Source organism: Nyctereutes procyonoides, unplaced genomic scaffold (assembly GCF_905146905.1).
Source record: "Nyctereutes procyonoides isolate TBG_1078 unplaced genomic scaffold, NYPRO_anot_genome, whole genome shotgun sequence".
NCBI classification, from domain to species: Eukaryota; Metazoa; Chordata; class Mammalia; order Carnivora; family Canidae; genus Nyctereutes; species Nyctereutes procyonoides.
Window position 1 is genome coordinate 44,259,644 of NW_026575131.1, and position 23,365 is coordinate 44,283,008.

At 49.3% G+C, this 23,365-nt stretch overlaps 1 protein-coding gene across 8 annotated transcripts in view; it reads left to right on the forward strand.

Annotated features, from left to right (window-relative positions):
• The window catches only part of SUGP2 (SURP and G-patch domain containing 2), a 35,836-nt gene extending 25,008 nt beyond the window's left edge, over positions 1-10,828 (forward strand). For 5 of the 8 annotated variants that reach the window (XM_055343139.1, XM_055343141.1, XM_055343138.1 and 2 more), the window contains 4 exons: positions 698-1,218; positions 3,601-3,662; positions 7,100-7,236; positions 7,924-10,828. In XM_055343139.1, coding sequence (XP_055199114.1) covers positions 698-1,218; positions 3,601-3,662; positions 7,100-7,236; positions 7,924-8,044 — 841 coding nt within the window. In that variant the 3' untranslated portion in view covers positions 8,045-10,828. The remainder of the gene's footprint in view (positions 1-697; positions 1,219-3,600; positions 3,663-7,099; positions 7,237-7,923) is intronic. The other 3 variants (XR_008666833.1, XM_055343135.1, XM_055343136.1) reach the window with 3 other exon arrangements.
• Positions 10,829-23,365: the final 12,537 nt, after the last annotated feature.

Below are 23,365 nucleotides of genomic sequence, written 5' to 3' on the forward strand. Positions count from 1 at the left end.
TGTTCAAATCCAGGGGGAAAAAATGATGCAATGATCGAGGTAGGTTTATACATTAAATATTAATTAGGAAAGAATTGACATAGTTATGAGGTTGAGTTATTCTAGTCAAACACGGGCTTCTTTCCTTGGGTCCAAGTGTATTTTGTGTCTTCAGGCATGTTTTCAGTATGGGGGCATGTTTTCATGGCCCCATACATCCCTGGGGCTAGTATGGGGCCATGGGGCTCTAAGGTTCAGAGAGGTGTTATCGCCATCATGTCACTCAGCTTCACTGTAGAACGAGGGGCAGAAGTGATGCACCTTCCTCTGTCTCATACCTGGCAGTGTGAGAGGAACCAGGCAGTCACAGTGAGCTCTTGGAGTCCCAGAGTAGCTGGTGACAGACTAGAGAGGAATAAGGTAAGGGCCAGATTGGAGCTTTTTCCAGCACATTCCTTGGTCATTCCTGCATACCTTGTTTCTCCACCTCCCTCCCCTGAAAAGCAATTAGGCCTCATATTCTGGCTCCTTTGTTAAATTATTAGTCCGCAGACTTCTCTCTGTCATTGTGAAACTGCACCATCAACCATAGCTTATAAAAAGAGAGTCAGGTTATTTGTTCGTTGGTCTCACTCCCAGCTTTGTTGGATCTATTTTGGACAATTTAGTAAATATGAATGTTCAGGACTCTGATTAACCACTTGGATCCTTTTCCCAGGTTTCTCCATGACCAAAATAGTTCAGCCTTCAAATTCTATCGAAAGAAAGTATTTGAACTATGCCCATCAATTTGTTTCTCATCATCTCCACTGAACCTCCACACCAGTGAGAGCGCTGATTCTCAAGAGAGCCCCCTTGATCCCATGGAAGGGGAAGGAGAGTTTGAAGATGAGCCCCCTCAGCATGAGGCTGAGTTGGAAAGCCCAGAGGTGATGCCTGAGGAGGATGATGAAGACGAGGAAGATGAGGATGAGGATGAGGAGGGGACCGAAGAGGCCTCCACTCCTAGAGGGGCCTCCAGGCAACCAGGAGGGGCTGCCAAGTCCGAGGGCTATGAGGGCAGTCCCCCCCCTGATGGCCTCCCAAGCGAGGCAGCCGAAGATGGCCCAGCAGGTGCACCTGCCCTATCACAGGCCACCTCAGGGGCCTGCTTCCCTCGGAAGAGGGTCAGTAGCAAGTCCTTGAAGGTTGGCATGATTCCGGCTCCAAAGAGGCTGTGTCTCATCCAGGAACCCAAAGGTGAGTGCCAGGCCATCATCATGGCTTCCATAGCTTGGGCTTCCATTTAATAGTAGAAAAGGAGGAACCGTGGTGTTCAAGTGTGGACCAGGAAAAGTTGTGGAGACCAAGTAATATTGCCTGACTGTGTGGAAGAATTTACTGGCTATTAGCCCAGGCTTAGCCACAAGATGGCTAGCCGGTCCCTATCTCCCTTCCCTGCCCTGATATACCTGCCAACCTGGATGTTACCTCCCCATATTCCCCCAGGGCCAACAGGGCATGTTGCAGGGGGTTGTTTTTTGGAGGGTTTTTTTTGTTTTGTTTTGTTTTGTTTTTAAGATTTTATTTGTTTATTCATGAGAGACACAGGCGGGGTGGGGGTGGGCAGAGACACAGGCAGAGGGAGAAGCAGGCTCCATGCAGGGAACCTGATGTGGGACTCAATCCAGGAACCCCAGGGTCATGCCCTGGACCAAAAGCAGGCACCAAACCGCCGAGCCGCCCAGGGATCCCCACATGTTGTGTTTTTAACCTAAAATAATTCTAGTGGTTTTGCACAGCATTCCGGAATGTTCCTGTGAAGCTTACACTACAACTGTTGTAAGGTTGGCACTCTAAGGACACACTGCTGTGTTAGAGCAGCAGTGGTGTGTTAGCACTAGATGCTGCTTGATGTCTCCATTATTCCCCACAGTCCAGCGTGGGGAACCCTCCAATGAAGGGCACCAGCCTCGGTCATCTCATTTGTTTCCTGCCCATAACCTTGGAGAATACCCAGCCTTCTGAAACCCTGGAAGGCCCAGGGCAGGGATTCCTGCTTAGAGATAATGAGGAAGGAGGATGCAGGTGGGGCTGGTCTTGGGCAGTGGTTAGTGGGAGCCATGTGCTCTGTGCTCTGCTGCCTGGGCCATGGGGGGGTTATCTCCTGTTCTTATGTGGGGAGAGTTAAAGAGTTTTTCAAGGGGACAATTTGAGGAATTTTGGCAAGTATGTACAGGCATGAATTATTCTAGTACAGTGGAGCTTGGAGCCTGTCTCCAGAAATGTCTGTGTCTCTGCAGTCACCTCCCCATTTTCAGGCCTCATGATTCTGCCTTTTCTAGACTGTCAGTAGGCAGAATGGCATCACCTACAGCCTTTTGATGGACCAGGCACAGCCTGGGTTATTCCTCGTGCCCCGACCCCTCCAGATGTCTCCACAAAGTGGAGGCCTGGACTGTGCTTCATGCATGGGGCTGATGCTGCCATATCTCACATGAGGTGTTTGTGGTGAATGGTCCCCCACCTTGTGTAACCTGTGTGTTCTACATTGTTGATACTGTTATACTCACCCCCAAGAGCATCTGTCCAGTTTCTCCTGCTAACAGAACAGGCCTGTGGTTTGTGTTTGTAAACCTTGGCATTACCACAGATAGTCAGCTGTTCTACCCAACTCTGACATCCTTCAGAATTTAACTGCTGTTGACGGCAGCCTGTCTGAATGCCTCATGTCCTTCATGGGGGAAAAAGTAGAGCTCTATTTTGGAAACTCTTAGTTCTTGGATGGTTCATGAGAAGAAACCAGCCCTACTGATCTCCTTCATCAAAAATAGTGATACAGGGCAGCCCGGGTGGCTCAGTGGTTTAGCGCCGCCGTTAGCCCAGGGCCTGATCCTGGGGACCCGGGATTGAGTCCCACGTCAGGCTCCCTGCATGGAGCCTGCTTCTCCCTCTACCTGTGTCTCTGCCTCTCTCTCCCTCTCTCTCTCTGTCTCTCTCTCATGAATAAATAAATAAAATTTTTTAAAAATAATAATAATACGGTGTGATTCAGGGGTGTCTGGGTGGCACAATCGGTTAAGCATCTGCCTTCAGTTCAGGTCATGATCCCAGACTCCCTGCTTAGCTAGGGGGTCTGTTTCTCCCCCTGCCCCTCTGCCTCTCCCCCTACTTGTGTACGCACATGCTCACTCGTTCGCTCTTTTTCTCTCTCAAATAAAGTGATTCAGTGCTCAGTATGAGAAGCATGGTTGTTTTGTGCTAGAAAAGCCTAGACTTTAACTTTTTATCAGTGGAACAGTTGCAGAGACACTAGGAAGACACGAGATTGCAAATATTTTATTTATTGAAACAAAATGGTTCTTGCAGTCATGGACAATGATCTGTGCATTGAACCTTTGTCATACATGTGGGCAGTCCGACATTGAAGTGGACTCTTCCACATTGAGCAGCCCCAGTTGGGCCCTTGTGTTCCACCTCTGCTCATGTGGCCTGTGATTTTTGAGAAGAACCCTGGTGAACTGGGGTGTGGGTAGCTACCTTCTGTTGGCAGAGGGCTGTTAGCCTAAAGTGCCGCCCTCATTTTCTGAGTAATTTGGAGAAAGTATGTATATGTATGAATATGTTTCTTATGTCTTCCAGTTCATGAACCAGTTCGAATTGCCTATGACAGACCTCGGGGTCGTCCCGTGTCCAAAAAGAAGGTGAGCATGACTGAGTTCTTAGGCATGATGTAGTCAGTTGGAATTTGTTGGAATTTTAAAGGGCACTGTGGCTTGTAACTGAGGTATACTCCTACTTCAGACTAGCATAACGTACAAAGCATAACAAACAGCCTTTTTTCTCAGGGATTTCTTAAAACTGTTTTGTGTTTCTCAAAGCATAGGAGTGATAGGAATGTGTGAGACTCTTGTGGCCTATGTGCTATGGGTCCAGAGAAGCAGGTTGAAGGGAAATTGAGATTAATGTGGGGTTGAGGATGCCATTTATTCAGAGAGGCCTGAGGGAGACTCCAGGGTGGTCTTGTGTCAATAGGTTGCCCTTTGTGGCACCTGGATGGGGGTAGGGAGATGAAGAAGTAGATGTGTTGAGGCCCTGGGTCATATAGTACCTATAGACAGATATCAGCAGTGAGGTTCCTTCTCTGGGTGGTAGTTTGGTTGGAAGATGTGGCCACTGTGGCTGCTGTGCTGAGAAGCAGCCTATCGGCGGGCAGGAGGGAAGGCCAGGAGGGTGAAAATGCAATTAGTGGGACTTGCCAATAGATTGTACGTGGGATGGGCCCATATCCACTGCTCCGCCAGGCAGTGAGGAGGATGGAGCTGCCACTGAATGAAATGGAGAGCCCCTGTTGGGGGCAGGTCATCAGGGAAATGGGGTTCATTCCAGATAGCTAAGTGGACACGGGGCAGGTGAGGCTGAACAAGGTCACCTAGGACATATGTGGGGACATCCCAGGTCCTTAGGGAGGTGAGCTGGGAACCAGGTGAGGTCTTTGCTGATGTAGGGTGGTGAGGAAAGTTTGTGTGGTAGACACCTGTTCATGTGCATGGTCAGTCTCAGTGGCCAGGTGAGGTGTTGGTATAACCTCAGTTAAAGCAGGGAAGAGGGACTTTCCTGGGCCCAAAGCTTGTGGTCCTGACTGATGTTCTCAGTTTGAATTCTCAGTTTGATGTTCTCAGTTCTCAGCTGGCACCCAGCTGCCGTGCCCATCTGGTGGTCTGGGCGAGGGTGCAGCCAGGCTCAGGCTGTCCACCTAATCTTGGCATATAATTCCTAAGTCTCCATTTGTACATCTGTGAGTGGGGCAGTCACATCTACCCTGTGGTTTGGAGATACCTTATGAGTGAAGCTAAATGCATGTTAACCTGCTGTGCAGTGGCTTCCTGTAAACTCCAGTCTCTCTTTGATATGTCTGCAAGCTGAGAGGAAGCCTGGCCTGTGGCACATGGCTTTTCTCTAGCTGAGCGGCTTTCCCAAGGGGGTACAGATCTGCCCTTCGGGAACCTGTGGCTAGCTTTACCCTTGCCTTCTCCACCCTCTTCCCCTCCCACACTTGTTCCCTCCTCAGACCCTCACTGTTACCCGCCGCCCCCCCCAGCACTGGCTGCCTTGATCAGGATGGAGGAGCTCTTTCCCCAGAAGTCCATGTGGCCTTCTCAACCTACACAGGCTGTCCTTGGTGTTTAGTAAATGTCTTTTAAAAACAGGCTCATGGGACGCCTGGGTGGGTCAGTGGTTGATCATCTGCCTTTGACTTGGGGTTTGATCCTAGAGTTCCGGGATTGAGTCCTGCATTTGGCTCCCTGCATAGAGCCTGCTTCTCCCTCTGCCTATATCTGCCTCTCTCTCTCTCTCTCTCTCTCTCTCTCTCTCTTTTAAAGATTTTTATTTATTTATTCATGAGAGACCGAGAGAGGCAGAGACACGGGCAGAGGGAGAAGCAGGTTCCATGCAGGGAGCCCAATGTGGGACTCGATCCCGGGACTCCAGGATCATGCCCTGGGCCAAAAGCAGGCGCCAAACCGCTGAGCCACCCAGGGATCCCCAAATAAAATATTAAAAAAAAGGCTCAGGTGATAAGGACAGTGGGTGCTTATGAATATTCATGAGTAAATGGAAATATTTTCTGCTCACACTGGGCAGGCTCTTCCTCCAGAGGACCCCCCAAACCTTTTAACCTGTCTTCCCACAGTCAGCTGTGGAGCCCAGGTCTTACCCAGAGTTTCTTGCCCCTCTCCCTGTAGGCTCTCTCCCAAGCCCCATTCTTCCCCTCTTTTTTTTTTTTTTTTTTTTTTTTATTTATGATAGTCACAGAGAGAGAGAGAGGCAGAGACACAGGCAGAGGGAGAAGCAGGCTCCATGCACCGGGAGCCCGACGCGGGATTCGATCCCGGGCCTCCAGGATCGCGCCCTAGGCCAAAGGCAGGCGCCAAACCGCTGCGCCACCCAGGGATCCCTCTTTTTTTTTTTTTTTTTTTTTTTTTAAAGATTTTTTTTTTTTAAATTTTATGATAGTCACAGAGAGAGAGAGAGAGAGAGAGAGGCAGAGACACAGGCAGAGGGAGAAGCAGGCTCCAGGCGCCGGGAGCCCGATGTGGGATTCGATCCCGGGTCTCCAGGATCGCGCCCTGGGCCAAAGGCAGGCGCCAAACTGCTGCGCCACCCAGGGATTCCCCATTCTTCCCCTCTTTATCAGCTCTCAGTGAGGTCTTTGTGCTAGACATGGACCCTGGAGTCCCAGTAAAACCCAGTCTCTGCCCTTGGGGAGCTCCCAGACGTGGGAAGGGGCAGCTGGACAGTTATTCAGGTTTGCTGAGCAACATCTGAGGGCAGCCAGAGAGGCTTCCAGGATGGGGTCACTGCTCAGAGTTCTGGAAGCTCACAAGTGTTCAAAATGGAGGCAGAGAGGATCCCTGGGTGGCTCAGCGGTTTGGCGCCTGCCTTTGGCCCAGGGCGCGGTCCTGAAGTCCCGGGATCCAGTTCCACGTCAGGCTCCCAGCATGGAGCCTGCTTCTCCCTCCTCCTGTGTCTCTGCCTCTCTCTCTCTCTCTCTCTGATAAATAAATAAATAAATCTTTAAAAAAAGTAAAAAAAATGGAGGCAGAGAATAGGGAGAACCCTGTGAGCTCATTTTCCACACAGTCTCTCTCTACAGCAGATTCGTGGTCTGTTTGGCCCTCTCCTACCTCAGCCCTGTCTCCACTCTGACTCCTGCATGCTGGGGCCTTCCTACCTCAAGCCCATAACCTGGTTACCCCCAGCCTGGGGTGTGTCCTCTGGTCATCACAGGTCACCACACTTACGGCTCTTCCGGCTAACCCCCTGTTTCCCGGACCTCCTAGCCCCTCATGGGGGTTTCTTCAGGGTCTTCGCACCACAGTGGGAGTGGTCACACTGGGGCCTGAGAGGCTGATCTGACTTGGTTCTGTGGGTGCATCTCTTTACTCCCCACTTACAGAAGCCCCAGCCCACCCGAATGTTGCTGGGAACTGGGAAGCAGCCCATAGCTTGATCCCAAGTGTCTGTGGAATTGGAGACAGTGAGGGGCCGGTGCTGGACCGAGTCAGGTGTAGCACAGCAGACCCTTACTGCAGGTGCTTTGCTACAGCGCACTTGCCATACTCTTCTCTTTCCTCAGAAACCCAAGGATTTTGATTTCGCCCAGCAGAAGCTGACCGACAAGAACCTGGGGTTCCAGATGCTGCAGAAGATGGGCTGGAAGGAGGGCCACGGCCTGGGCTCCTGTGGGAAGGGCATCAGGGAGCCCGTCAGCGTGTATGCAGCAGGCGCTTGGGGGCCAGGGGTGGGGATGGGCAGTGTGCTTGGGGAAAAGAGACTTTCTTTGGGATTCTGGTCCTGATTCCTTTCATCTGCAGTCTGATTTCTTGGCTCCCCTCATGCTAAACATGCCTTAAAGCTGGCAGGAATTTTTTTCCTAACAAAAGGAATCTTCAGATGAGATGAAAAGCAGATCATTTACATATGCAGGTGTTCGTATACTATTCACAGACTATTTAAGGGGCTTCTTGGCCCCTGGCATTTTAGCCACATTCATTCTTGTCACGAAAGCTGAGTGGTAATTCTAAGTAGTTATAATAAGAGCCACTTTCCCTTTTCTGGGAACCCTAAGCCAGGTAGCCAGGGTGGGAGAACGTGGCCCAGAGTTTATTAGGCCCCATTAGCATCCAGCAGGCATTTCATTTAAAACTGAGCTTATCACCTGCTGGGGGAGGCTTTCAGCAGTAGTTGGGCTTCTGAGCGCTCTCCTCAGAAAGTCCGCACACCTGCTAAGGTGAGTATCCCTTGTTCCACGTTGTGAATTGTGTCTTCACTTTCCCTTTGCTTTGTCACTGTTGTGTGTCTCACTTGCCTCCATCGCACTCTGACTGCTTGTGCCATTTCCAGTCTCCTGATGGCCAGGCTCCATGCTCAGGTGTGGCTAACTCTCCATTTTGCTCCTAGGGGAACTGCATCGGAAGGGGAGGGGTTAGGTGCTGACGGGCAGGAGCACAAGGAAGACACATTTGACGTGTTCCGTCAGAGGATGATGCAGATGTACAGACACAAACGGGCCAACAAATAGGTATGTGTGTGAGCTAGTGCATGGGGCATTCTGCCTAAGCTGATGTGCTGGTATGTAGAGATGATTTCTCCAGAAAAGTCAGTTTCATTCCCCAAAAACCAAACACAGAACCACATGCACACGTGCACACATACACACACACAAATGAAAAAATTCTATGAAGGCAACAGGGAGTGTTTGAATGTGGATGTGTCCCACCTTTCACCTTCCAGGTTTGGTTGAAGGAACGAGTCCTGTGCTTGAAGGTGGCTGCATAGCTGTGTCAGCCCGACAGCGGGCCTTGGTACAGGGCTCCTGGGCTCAACTTCACGTGGCTGTCCTGGGGAGAGAAACCACCCCAGGAGTGGCCCTGCTGTCCTGCAAGTGTGAGGGTGATCTGGAAGCCAGCGCCACACAGGCCAGCTGCTTTGCCACATCCCTTTCTAGGCATCTTCAAATCCTTTTCCTTCTCAAGGGCCTTGGGCCCATGTAAACATCCCCTTCTTTCTCCTTTCTTTTTGGTTGCCTTCCCCACCCGTAATTTCCAACTCAGTTTTGAACAAAATCGTTCTCTTCCTGAATAGATGAAACCATTGGTGAGAAAAATAAGGCTTGAAGCAGCAATTACTCTTAAAGCGCCACCTCTGCCCCGGATCTACCCTGGAGCCAGTGCCCAAGTAGGTTTGGTGTGTACACAAGAAACAAGCGTCTCTGCAGTTCTGGTGTGGAGGTTCCGCTGGCTTTTCTTCTTTCTAAAGGAATAAAGAATGCACCATTTCCAATCTGCTTTGCCTTTCTCCCCACTCTTCAAATGCTTGTGGCAGCCAGTCCTCTGCAAGTCTTTCCTGGTTCCCCCTCAGAAGGTGGGCGCCCTGTTAGTGCTCAGGAACCGACTCTTGTCAGGTTTCCAGTCCCAGGGAACCTTGCTCTCCACAGGTGCTTTGTTAGCAAACTTGATACCAAAATGATGACAGACTGGCTTTTCATCGTTTCAAGACTGTAAATGGGGGATGTAATTCCATATTAGTGAAGTCCGCTCTGTTACCACAGCTTGCGAGTTGGAGCTTGGGAGCTCTTTGGACAAGTGGAGATTCTTGATTCCATGAATGTGTTATTTATGGAGTCTTGACTCTTAAATGCATCTCAAGAGATGTAATGAAGTTTAGCGACAGTATAATAGCGCTGTATTTGGTGGGGAGTAATCATTATGTTGATGAAACTTCCCTCAATTCACATATCTCTCTAGAATCCACAAATTCCTGTTTGCTTTTTTTAAAACACATATGGAGTCTCTTCTACCAGGGAATGGAGTTATAAACTCTTCAAGAAGCTTCATTTCTGGCATGCGCGGCAGAGTGTAAAGAATTGTGTTATCAGGGCCTTTGTACAGAACAGAAAGCGTCCTCTTGGGGTGGGCTCGCAGCTGCTTGCTATTTCTAGCGTGTGATTGCCGCCCTTCCATCTTCTCCTGGCGCTCTCTCCTTGCAGCTACGTGCGACGTTCTCAGGCTGTGGGGATCTCAAGCCTTCCTCATAAAGCAGCAGTGTTGAAGTTTTAAATATGTGCTCAGATCTGGGAAACTTGGGATCGGATCCTGCTGACACTGCAAGCTTTGGGGGGCACAGAAGTGAGTTACCATGTTGGCCAGTCTTTGCTTTCTTAAAGCCACAGGCCCTGACTATAGTCTCAGCCTCCTCTGGCTCTGTCTTGTGGAGCCCACACCCACCATCACAGGCCTGTGCTGTCTCTCTTCATGTCAGGTGGAGCCTCCAGGCTCTGCTTACTTCTAGCTGCTTCTGTTGCATGGGCAACCAGCAGATCTTTATGCCCAGGGAGATGATGGAGGTGCCTCCGCAAAGTTTAAGCAGACTGCAGGGGTGGTGTGGTTTAGGGGAACCATAGCTATGGGGAATCATCTCCTTTCTTTCCTAATCCTTCCAGTAGCCTTCCTTTTTGGCTGTGGGTTGGGCACCTGGATGGAAATCTGAGAACAGGACCTTGGTCTTCTCTGGCCTTTCACAGAGTGCCCATTGGCCCTGAGTAAGGCATGTATGTATTCCCTGAATAGGTTCTAGCTCTTTCTCTGTGGCGTAGATAGCTCTGACCATCATATTCACTTTGTGCTAGTATATTCGTTCTTGGCTCTCTCCGCTTTTATTTATAAGTAAAGTGCTTTAGGAATTCCCAGGGTATAAGCCCTGTCCCCACAGCCTCCTGCCACTCTTCCTCCTGGGGACATCCCGCTTTGAGCTGGCCCTGTGAGCCTTTGGCAAACGTCAAAGGGAACACCTACTTCTTGATCCTGGAAAGTCCTCTGAGCACTCAGGTGATGCTTTTCCTGTGGGTTTGACATCATGGGAACTGGCGGGGGGAGCCTGGTGTTGTGTCATTGTGCCAGCTGTTGGCTAGGGACCAGTGCGCACAGGCCCTCTGCGCTCTCCCTTGCTCTCTCTGGCAAAGCTGCTCGCAGGGAATGTGCGTACAAGCGCGATGTGTGGTTGCATAGCCTTGTCGAAGTCACAGTATCTTTTCTGTCATTCTAGTTCCAGGGTCTCTTCCATGAGGACGACAGGCATCCGGAAAGTGCTAACTCGCCACTTTGGGTGCTTACTGTCTCTGGCTTGTTTCCATCACTGGAAATCATATAGAGAATTTTAGCATTTTTGGTCCTTGGTAAAACCTAGAAGACATTTGTGATGTTACAAAATGGAAGTTTTTGGTTTTTTTTTCTTTTTTTTTTTAATCTAAGAAGTTGTGAATGTTGTTAATCATTTAGCAGTTGCAATAAATGTAGAGGAAACCCAATATTCCATCGTCTCTGTTGATGTGCTTTTTAAATTTGGCAGGTTGGGGAACACATGACAGATGTTGTAATACCTACATGGAACCAAGCTGGACATAGTACTACCTCCCAGGCATCCCCTTCTGCCTGCCACAGCCTTTCTGACTGCTCACCTCAGGCCTTTTAAGTTACTGGGAAATCCTGGAAGATGCCAGAGAGCAGGTGGTGATCAATGCCAGCCATAGGGGGTGGGGTGGGCATGCCCTCTTCTCTGAGTGAGGAGGTACTGCTGGGTATAAAACCCAGCTTTGAGAATGTTAAGGATGCCTGCCCTTCTGCTGATGACTCCTCTAACTCCTCTCAGGCTTTACACACTCCCAAAGTCAGGGCTCCAGCTGTCAAGCATTAAACCAGGGTCCACCTGGGCCTCCCCTGAGTGAGGAGGTCTGCCCATAGGCATCTTCAAAGCTCCCTGCTAGTCATGTGTGCTGCCCACTCGGATTCCTCCACTGACAGCTTCTGGCCCTTTGGGTAAGGGATGAGGCCAAAGGCTGCAGTAGGGACATACCAGACCTACGAGGGCTTCCACATGAGGGCAAGGTGATGGGGAGGAACCAGGCTGCTGTTGTACCCAGGGCAGAGGGGGCCCAGAATGGGTTTGGGGTGTTTGTTGGCCAGTTAGAGGCAAGTGAAACAGGGTCCCCTAGGATGTGGGAACCCAAGCCTCCCTTCTCCCTACTGTGTCCTGGAGGATGCTCAAGAGTGGCAGGGACCCATTTGACCATGATGGGAGCTATTGCCAGTCAAGTACCTCCTTCTCTTGCTTCATCTTTACAAGAGCCCAAGAGGGCAGTGTCTAACTTCGAGCTTCAGTGCCCTCCCTGAGAAAGTTGCTCAGAACCCACAACTACCCCACCTCACCTCCCACCCCTTCTTGGGAAACCAGAGGTAGAGGGTGAGCAGAATTACTCTCCAGCAGCTGCCCCTAACTGGCCAACACCTCCTCTTACCACCTCCCCAGGCTGGTGAAAGTCACTTAGATGACCCATGGAGTGAGGGTTTCCAGCCTGGGACACCCATCTAGGCTTTGTCCTTAGGCTTTGTTTCTGCTCTATAATCTGGGGAGGTTTTCTTTCTTTTCTTTTCTCTTTTTTCTTTTTTCTTTTCTCTTTTTCCTTTCCTTTCTTTCTCTTTCCTTTGTTTCCTTTCCTTTCCTTTCCTTTCCTTTCCTTTCCTTTCCTTTCCTTTCCTTTCCTTTCCTTTCCTTTCCTTATTCATGAGAGAGAGAGAGAGAGAGAGGCAGAGATAGGCAGAGGGAAAAGCAGGCTCCATGCAGGGAGCCCGACGTGGGACTCAATCCTGGGTCCCCAGGATCATGCCCTGGAATGAAGTGGTGCCAAACCGCTGAGCCATCCGGGCTGCCAGGGGGGTTGGTTTTCTTCCAGTTTGGAAGGTATAATATCCTCTGTTTTCTTGTTATTTAGAGCTAACTGGGACCTAAATATACTGTTCTTGGCCTTGAGGGCCCCTCCCCTTTCCTTCTCCCCAGCACCTCCTCCTGGAAGCCTTCTGGATGCCCTGGGGCCCTGAGAGAAGCAGAAGGCACTGCTGGACATTGAAAGCAGCTTGTGGGGGGTGCCTGGGTGGCTCAGCAAGTTAAGCATCTACCTTCGGCTCAGGCCATGATCCAGAGTCCTGGGATCCAGCCCCACTGGCTGCCTCCTTGCTCAGCAGGGAACCTGCTTCTCCGTCTCCCTCTGCCTGCTGCTCCCTCAGCTTGTGTGCGCGCGCGCGCTCTCTCTCTCCTGTGTCAAATAAATAAAATCTTTAAGTTAAAAAAAAAGCAGCTTGTGGTTTTAAAGCAAGCTTTCACTATGCATGCATGCACATGCACGTATGTAACGTGGGTGTGTGATACATGCAAACAGCATTCAGGCAACACTTGCACATTTTCTTTGTAAAAGATCAAACCAGATATGTGCAGAGTAAAGCACAGAAGTTACCTCTCCTTCCCACTCTCACATAAAAGTAAATAATAACCAAATAAACTTTTAAAAATAACAAGACACCAGGTATACTACCTGGAGACTCGTGTCTTTTTTTTTTTTTATGATAGTCACACAGAGAGAGAGAGAGAGGGGCAGAGACACAGGCAGAGGGAGAAGCAGGCTCCACGCACTGGGAACCCGACGTGGGATTCGATCCCGGGTCTCCAGGATCGTGCCCTGGGCCAAAGGCAGGCGCCAAACCGCTGCGCCACCCAGGGATCCCGAGACTCGTGTCTTTATGTGACTGGAGATCTCCACGGTTTTTTCATGGAAGTAAAAACTTTTAGTACTGTTTGTAAATAAGTAACACCTGGCCAAAATCAAAAGGTACAGAAATGTGTTCTGTGGAAAATGCCTCCCCAGCACCCAGGTCTCAGATCCCTTACATGTAGACGATTGGTTTACAGGCATATTTTAGGTATAACCTTTCTTTAAAAAAAATTTTTTTTTAAGATTTTATTTATTCATGAGAGAGACAGAGAGAGAGGCAGAGACAGGCAGAGGGAGAAGCAGGCTCCATTCAGGGAGCCCGATGTGGGACTTGATCCCAGGTCTCCAGGATCACGCCTTGGGCTGCAGGCAGCGCTAGCTGCCATCACCAGGGCTGCTCACTTTCTTTAAAATGTTAATTCTACTGCAGGGTTTAGTCTGCCTGTTGTTGTTGTTGTTGTTGTTGTTGTTTTTCCACTTAAAAAATTTCCCCAGAAAATGTACATATATATGTAATGGACTGTCATTGTTTTAGGTTCTCCACCCAGAGGCATTTGAGTTTTTCCCAAGCCTTGGCTACTATATCCCAGAACATTCTCTCTGGATAAAGCCCTGGAAATGGTGATTCCGGGACCAAGGGGTCTTCCTGGCATCTCTCCGCTTTACTCCCTCCCTCCACCGCATTCCTGTGCCATGCAATTTCAGGAGTGACCCTGTTAGCACCCCAGTTTTCCCCAGCTGTGCCTGCCTCTCTAGGATGTGGGGGGCTGTGGTCCCTGGAAGAGGGAGGCTCTACCCTCAAGGTGGACTGAACCACAGAGCATGGGCCTTGACTCCTCCAGACCCTGTCCCCATGCTCGGTTCCAGATGTGGACCCAGCTGCCACCCCTCTCTGCTGCTTCTAGATTCTGCTACTCTGAGCCCACCGCTCCTGCCACAAGCCCCCCAACCTCAGCCTCCCTGGAGCCAGCGGCAACCTAGCTGCAGGTGACCTTGTTTGTCCCTCCGGGCCTGATGTCCCCCCTCCATCCATTGACGGCCTGATGCCCACCCATGGGGGCAGGTCTTGAAGACCAGAGATGCGCCAGCAGGGAGGAGGTTATGCCAGTAGGGAGAAGGCTGCAGCTGACCCTCCCCACAGCTGATGAGCTATAGGACTTTCCAAGCCTTGGTTTCCTTCGAGGGAAATGAGGCCTTGGGCTTGCAGAGTTAAAAGCAATAATCGAGGGATCCCTGGGTGGCGCAGCGATTTAGCGCCTGCCTTTGGCCCAGGGCGCGATCCTGGAGACCCGGGATCGAATCCCACGTCGGGCTCCTGGTGCATGGAGCCTGCTCCTCCCTCTGCCTCTCTCTCTCTCTCTCTCTCTCTCTCTCTCTCTCTCTCTGTGACTATCATAAATTAAAAAAAAAAAAAAAAAGCAATAATCGAGGGCTGCTCACGGAGAGAGGATTTAGAGAGGCCAGTCTTGGTTTTGAGCCTGATTCCCTTCCTGGGAAGCCAACGTTGTGCATGAGATCCCCAAGCCCAGTCACTATGCATCTAGGCCCTGCTCTGCTGCCAGGTAGAGGGTGGGGTCACACCTCCAAACTAACTCCCTTCAACAGAGGAGGGGTTGAGGCCTAGGGTCAGCCAGAGAGGGGTAAATTGTACAACACCCATGTGTTTGGAGGGATTAGTCACTTGCAGGTTGGAGGGAGGGTGACAGTGCTGGAGCTGGAGCCAAATTCTTGCCCAGCTACTACTCTGCCACCTGCTCTCCTATTGTACACATGGGGAAACTGAGGCCCAGAAAGAGGTAGAACCTGGCCCCAGACTGCACCAATTCTTCAAAGTCTCCGCACCTGCTTCAGCCTCAGTTTCCCCATCTGGGTGGGGCTGGCACCGTGCTACAGCAGGCAGCAACCTCTCTAGCCAATGGCTGAGACTTACAGTTTAGGCCCAGAGTTAGGTATCAGGTTTTTTTTTTTTTTTTTTAGGTATCAGTTCTTATTCATGAACATCAAGTATTGAGGAGGGTCCTATGCCACCTAGCTGGCCAGCAATGGGGTGACTCTTCACCCTGTCCCCAGGCCTTACTATGCCTGTGGGACCTCCATTCAATCTCCAGGGGCCATTTCCACCCTGCTTTCTGCAGACAGAGGCCTGGATGCCCCTCTGGCTTCCTGAGGCCTGCAGACCTGCCTCTGACCCCCCTGAACTAAGGTTGCCCGGCTCTGTCTCACCCAGGCTGGGGCCTCCTCCACAGAGGACTGAATCAAATGAATGTGTAATAAAAGGACAATGAACAAATGAACTTTGTACAATGTCTAAAGCCCCATCCTTACAGATGGGATCCTTCTTGGGATGGACAGGTAGACTCTAGTCATGTCTCAGCCTGGGAGTGTAAGAACGGGTGACCTTGAACAACCTCCATGCCCTCTGGGACTCCATTTCTTGCATCCATAACATCAGATACTTTTAGCATGAGCCGAAGGAGTGAAGGATGCCCTATTAATTTAAAATCCACCTTATAGTATTTCCATCACCATTTTAATATACTGTAGCGGACTATATGGAAATAGAAATACAAGCTCAAATATGTAAATACGTGGTCACGAATTCTGGAAAACACACCCACCTATTAACAGACGTTCCTTTGGGAAGTGGGCTGGGTCGTGGGTGGAATATTCACTATTTACTGCATATATTTCTGTGTGGTTTGAAGTCTTTGCTTGTATCATTTTAGAATGATAAAAAATTATATGTCTATGAAAATGTGGATCATAAACACAGCCTTGGATTTGCTTTGAGAATCCAAGGATATCACAGGCTTCAACTTCAGAGCCCATAACACAGACTGTATACTGTGACAAATCTGATAGTTGCTGGTCTCCATGGAATCTAATCCTTAAATCCAGCAGAAACTGGTCCATTTCTCAGTAGAGAAACTGAGGCTCTGGACAGCCTGACTCCAGACACACACTCAAACACCAGGATTTTCACTTGGTCTTATCTGGTTTTAAAGCTCCCCATATGGGGGTATCCCTGGGTGGTTCAGTGGTGTAGTGCCTGCTTTCAGCCCAGGGCGTGATGCATGATCCTGGAGTCCCAGGATCAAGTCTCATATCGGGCTCCCTGCGTGGAGCCTGCTTCTGTCTCTGCCCCCACCCCTCTCTCTCTCTATCTCTCATGAATAAGTAAATAAAATTAAAAAAAAATAAAGCTCCCCATAGACCTACATGTGTGCGCACATGCACAGCCACACATGCATGCACATACCCTAAGACTCGTATATGTGTGCAAGCTCAAAGACACATGCACATGGGCAGCCTGTGCTCAGTGCTGAGCGGTAGCTCAGCGGTTTAGCGCCGCCTTCCGCCCAGGGTGTGATCCCGGGGACCCGGGATAGAGTCCCATGTCGGGCTCCCTGCACGGGGCCTGCTTCTCCCTCTGCCTGTGTCTCTGCACCCCCCCTCTCATGAATAAATAAATAAAATATATTTTAAAAAGACACGTGCACATATGCAGATGCGAGCAGACATGTACACACAGGCACATGCATACACGTCATTTCTATTTCCCACCAAGCCCAAGCTCATGGCCCTGGGAACTTGGACATTCCCAGGAATCACAACTCCGCTATGAATCTGGCACCAGCCACTTCCTTCAGACCCCAGGAGGGGGACCTCATGAGCTGAGCTTTGCTTTGCTCCAGTTTTCTCCAGAGATTTCTCAGGTTGGATTTGTGGGAGTGCTGCTGTAGGTTCTTGGAGTTCCTAATCTGGTTGTGAGTAGTGAGGTTTCTGCTTTGAGATTTCAACATCCAAATCTCCATGACTTGCTTTTGCCTGGGGGCAGCTCAGAGCAAAGCGGAACTTGAGGTTTGGAATACTGTCTTAACACGTCCGCACTGTACTGTGTGACCTGCAGCGAGTGATCTACCTCTCTGAGCCCCTATTGCCTCATTTGTAAGATGGGAAAACAGTAGTATCTACTGCCAGATGCTCTGAGAATCCATGGCAGGACACTGTGAAGCTCACAGATGTCAGCTGCACAGGACAACCGTCCTGAGTCACTGTGGACTTGTCATTGAGGTTTACCATCAGCTTACTCCTGCTACAGATAAAGTTCCCCAAAGCCTCTTTCTAAACCCTGTGATGTGCGAGGATGACACCTCCCCCCTTCCTGGCTTCCATGGGGATTACCCCAACTTTTTGATTTCTAATTGATGCAAACATCACATAAAATTAACCACTTTAAAGGGAACAATTCAGGGGCGGGTAGTAGGTTCATCATGTTGTGCAATACCAGCTTTGTCCAGTTCCAGAACATTCCCATCACCCCAAAAAGGAGACCCTGTGCCCATTAACAGTCACTCCCTATTTTTCCTAATCTCTCAAGTCGCTGCCAACCACTACTCTCCTTCCTAAATGTATGGATTTGCCTGTTCTGGACATTTCATATAGATAGAATCACACACTATGTGAGTGTTTTGTGCCTGGCTTCTTTCACTGAGCATGTTTTCAAGGTTCATCCATGTTGTGGTGGGTGTCAGAGCTTCCTTCCTTTCTATGGCTGAATAATATTCCACTGCATAGATGGACCACATTTTGTTTATCCATTCATCCACCTATGGACATTTGGGCAGTTCCTACTTTTTGGTGATTGTGAACATGGTATACAAGGATTTGTGTGAACGCTTGTTTCTATTTTATTTGGGTCTATACCTAGGAGTGAAATTATGTTTAACCTTTTGAGGAGTGCCAAGTTGTTTTCCACAGGGGTTGTACCCTACTCCAGCCTTTTGGCCAACCCATCGGAACTGGTGTCTTTAAAAACTCCAGGTGTAAGGCCTAGCCACAGATCTTCCAGGAGCCTTGCTTGTCCTGGCGGAATCCTGGGGACAAAGCAAATAGAGGGAAGGAAGGGAAAAATTAAGAGAACTTCAGATCTGAAATGTGATGGAGCATTTAACTAAACTGACCCTGAGAGAGAAAATCCCTTTACAAAGTATGATATGATTTTCATAGAAATTTTGTACAATGTGGACAGATCCTCCATATACAAGGACTCTCAGCTATGTTTGAGCACCCAGAAGACAGGGCTTCTAACCTGGGAAAGTGGGTGAGGGTGGGGAAGGAGCTCTTCTTGCACCCCCTCCCCTGCCCACTGCGTGCCTGTCACACTCACACTACGAATACATGTCGTGCAGTTTGGAAAGAAAATCCATTGAAGAATATTCAAAGGAAGTAAAAATGACGAAGCACGTGCTGGCAGCAATTGTAGGTCTTTGTTTTGGAGACAGCTGTGCTATTCTGAGGGAAAAAAAGCACCAGATTTGAATGGAGACGGTCTCTTTCCCTGTCAGCTGGGTGATAAAATGTCGCTTCCTTTTAGGACCTATCTGCAGGCTGCCATGAAAGTCTCTCCGGCTTCTCCCTGGCAGTCTCTCAGTTGCCTTCCTCCATCTATCTGTTGATTCACTCACTCACTCATTCATTCATTCATTCATTCATTCATTAGCCACACATTTGAGGAACACCTAACTTCCTACTTAACATCTAAAACCACAAGGAGGGAACCCTGGGTGGCGCAGCGGTTTGGCGCCTGCCTTTGGCCCAGGGCCCGATCCTGGAGACCCAGGATCGAATCCCACGTCGGGCTCCCGGTGCATGGAGCCTGCTTCTCCCTCTGCCTATGTCTCTGCCTCTCTCTCTCTCTCTCTCTGTGTGACTATCATAAATAAATTAAAAAAAATAAAATTAAAAAAAATAAATAAAACCACAAGGAGGGGCACCTCCGTGGCTTTGTTGGTTAAGTGTCTGCCTTTGACTCAGATCATGATCCCAGAGTCCTGGGATCAAGCCTGCATAGGGCTCCTTTGCTCAGCTGCTCAGCAGGATGTCTGCTTCTTCATCTCCCTCTCCCCTTCCCTCCCTCCCCGCTCCCCACCTAGGCTCTCTCTCTCTCTCTCTCTCAAACAAATAAATAAAATCTTTTACAAAATAATTTAAAAAAACACAATGAAATTACCATCTACAGTCAGTCATTTGAAGGAAATATCCAAGGTACAAAGAAAGGGTAGTGATGGGGCCCAGTCTGGGAGGTGACATTTCATTGGAGATCTGGAGGATGAATAAAAGCATGCCAGGCAGTAGGAATGACATGTGCAAAGACCCTGAGGTACAAATGAGCCTTGCTTTGGGAAGAGGAGGGAGTCAAGGTTGGGGAGTTTTGGGGGTGAGATACAAGTACATACCTTATATCAAGGCAATAGGGAGCCATGGGAGGCTTTGTAGCACAGCCCGGGTATGGCCCTATTTATACTTTTTTTAAAAATTCACATAACATAAAATTAACCATTTTAAAATGTTCAATCCCATGTCATTTAGTGCATTCACAATATTGTACAATCATCACCTCTATGTAGTTCCTCCGGAACATTTTTATCACCCCCAAAAGAAATTGTGCCCATGAGCCATCACTCCCCACCCCACCAGCCCCTGGCAACTGTTTATCTGCCTTCTGTCTCTATGGATTTGCCTGTTCTGGACCTTTCGTATCCATGGGCTCACACGCTATGTGACCTTTTGTGTCTGGCTTCTTCAATTTATACTTTTAAAAGAGCAACTTGGAAAGGCCAGAATGGAAGCAGACACTGTTCTGCCCATCCACACCCCTGGATCCCTACCCCACTTAACCACAGCCAAAGGAACTCTGCGGGAGGCACCCCCTTACTCATTCTCCCCTCCCTCCCCTATGGCACCAACTCCCCGCCCTTGATTGCCTGGGAGCTTTCTTTAAAAATCACTCACCCACGAATCCTGTCTCAGGCTCTATGTGATTCGGTGGGGTGCCCTGGGCTAGAATTGACATTCCCAGGGCAGCCCTGACCGGTTGGTGTGGGGGTGTGAATGCCCCAGCTGCCTTGCCCTCAAGCATGAAGCACTTCCAGATCACCTAGCAGCACAAAGCCAAAAGGACTCTGCTGGATGCACCCCTTTACTCATTCTCCCCTACTTCACCAACCCCCACCCCCACCCCTGTCTGCCTGGGAGGTTTCTTTAAAAATCACTCACCCGCATATCCTCTCTCAGGCTCTGCTCCAGGGGCAGGCCACAGGTGCTGGAGGCCAGGGTGGAGGGTGTCATGTCCTCCAGTCCCACATACATGCCACTCCTGCCCCAAAGTGGGCCAAAAGAAACGGAGCCACAGACCCTGCGTGTCGGACAAACTGCTCAGCTAAAAGACCTGGTACGTTCACCAGCAAGGATTTTCTAAGCAGTTCCATCGGCTCATTGATGCCTCTAGCTCAATGAAGCTGTGTCACAACAGCCTTGATCCCAGGCCATTGTGTGACCACCGCCCCAGAGCCCAGACCTGAGACGTCCACTCACTCCATCCTTCTGGTCTTCAGCATTCTTGGTGGATTATTGCAGTGGGTGGGGATGGGTGGGCTCAACTGTGTCCCTCAGAAAACTTTACAATATCTGAGTAAACAGGAACATCATTGCGCTGGAAGTGTCCTTGATGATACTGAATGTTTTATAACATCAGGCATAGCACGGGGTGTTCACCACACATGCTCCTCTCATCTTAGACAATCAAAACCTGTTTTTTTTTTTAATTTTTTTTTTAATCACAACCTGTTTTACAGATGAGGAAACTGAAGCCTAGAGAGGTTGTTTAACGATCTTTATCACACCACTAATAAGGGCTATATCCGTGAGAACTCTTGTCGGCATAAAGTCGAATGGAATTAACTGGTTAATGGAATTGAAAATGATGGCTTCAGGCTCAGCTGGATCAAGGGACTTAACCAACCTCACAGAGCAGTGTCTTTCTCCATCTCTTGACTCTCCTGTCTTTGTGTCAGCTTCATTCTCAGATGAGATGGCAGCCAGCAACTCTGAATTGACCCTTATCCACTCAAGCAATATTTAAAAAGCTCGGTTGTCTGATAGCTTTAGTGGAAGCACTAGGATTGCATCTTATTGACACAGTCTGGGGCATATGACTGTCATTGAACCAATCACAGTGACAAAAGGGCCACAGTAGATTGATTGGCAGTCAGGTCCTGAGTGACCTAGCTGAGAAGGGAGAAGCCTATATGTACTAAGATGTTAGTCCCAGAGGGAACAGAAGCCCCTATTCATCCTGCAAGTGGGTAGAGCCAGGATCCAAACCCAGGACTTCAACCCTGAGAGAGTCATCTCAGCTGCTTTTGTCCTGGCACATTCAGCCTTTCACATGCCTTCAGCCTCAAAATTACCATCATCAGGCCTGAGGGGGGGGGGTGCCGGGAATCCCCCCACACCAAATCCCAATACCGGCTCTCTCCCTTCTCAGTTTCCTCATCTGTAAAATGGGTCATAGGGAGGAAGCATCTTGTACTCTGTGAACAAAGGCCGCACTCAGGTTGCAAAAAATAAAATCCATATTAACAGTGCAAGAAAAGGGCTTCTTTGAGTGATGATGGGATCCACGCTGGGCGAGGTATCAGGTCCAGGGGTCAGGACTCAGCAGGAAAGGTACACTGGGTACCAGGCACTTGGGAGCAGAGGCGGAGCACGTGGCTGCCAGCCCAGCCCTGGGAGGCCAGCCTCTGAAGGCTGCATTCATCTTCCCGGGAAAAGCACAATTCTCTCTTTCCCCTCAGCCCCTCCCGGCCCCCTCCTCCGCCCTAGTTTCTTGTTTACCCATTCAGGGCTACGATTTATTTTCAGACTAGAACGTCCGTCCTCCTCACTCTCTGTGGCCACCTGCCAGAGCCACGCACTGGCCACATCAAGAGAAAGGAGGCCAGAAAGAATCTAGCCTAGCTGAGAGGAAGCAGCATCTTGGGGAAGGTTCTAGGTCAGGCCTGGCCTTTGACCTTCTGTTTATCCTCATAGACAGCAACTAGGGGTGTGAGTGGCCCAACCTTTCTGATTTCGTCACACTCCTAATGAAGGAAGAGATTGAGATGCTGTTTACAGCACTGTCTTTGAGGTAGACATGAGCAACTTCATTGGGAATTGCCTGGATGAATGAGGTGTGGTTCAGGGTGAGTAATGAAATGTCCAAATATACATACTTCCTCACTTCATGTGGACAAATGGGGATGCACTCATTTTCATTTTCATTTTTTTATTTTATTTTATTTTTTTTTAAATTGTTTTTTTTTTTTTAAGGTTTTTTATTTATTTATTTACGATAGTCACAGAGAGAGAGAGAGAGAGGCAGAGACACAGGCAGAGGGAGAAGCAGGCTCCATGCACCGGGAGCCCGACGTGGGATTCGATCCCAGGTCTCCAGGATCGCGCCCTGGGCCAAAGGCAGGCGCCAAACCGCTGCGCCACCCAGGGATCCCTCATTTTCATTTTTTTAAACAGATTTTATTTATTTATTCATGACAGACACAGAGAAAGAGACAGAGACACAGGCAGAGGGAGAAGCAGGCTCCATGCAGGGAGCCCGACGTGGGACTCGATCCTGGGACTCCAGGATCACGCCCTGGGCTGAAGGCAGCGCTAAACTGCTGAGCCACCAGGGCTGCCCTCATTATTTCAATTATATTATTTTATTCTGTTTATTAGGTTTGATAAAGCTGAGTTCATGATCAGCCCGCACAGCAACTTGGCAAACTCCTATTCATCCTGCGAAACCCAACACATACATGCCCTCCTCCATCCTTCACATGTCCACAGAAATGCTACATCTTTCCCCTCTCTGTGCTATGAGAGGAACTCCCTCAGCACTCTGACCATCTGTTTATGACTCCCCGCCTCTGAGCCCTGTTCTAGCACCCAATTTAGTGCCTGGTATACAGTGGATACTCAGTAAATGTGGAGACTTGGGGGAACATTTTTAAAAACAGCTTCACTGAGATATATCACATACCATTCAATTCATCCATTAAACTATACAATTCTTGTTTTATTTTTTTATTTTATTTTTTTAAATATTTTTTTAATTTTTATTTATTTATGATAGTCAGAGAGAGAGAGAGAGAGAGGCAGAGACACAGGCAGAGGGAGAAGCAGGCTCCATGCGCTGGGAGCCCGACGTGGGATTCGATCCCGAGTCTCCAGGATCGCGCCCTGGGCCAAAGGCAGGCGCCAAACCGCTGCGCCACCCAGGGATCCCTACAATTCTTGTTTTAAAAGATTTTATTTATTTATTCATGAGAGATACACACAGAGAGAGGCAGAAACACGGCAGAGGGAGAAGCAGGGAGGGAGCCCAATGTGGGACTCCATCCCAGATCCGGGGATCACGCCCTGGGCCAAAGGAAAACACTCAACTGCTGAGCCACCCAGGTGTCCCTAAAGTATACAACT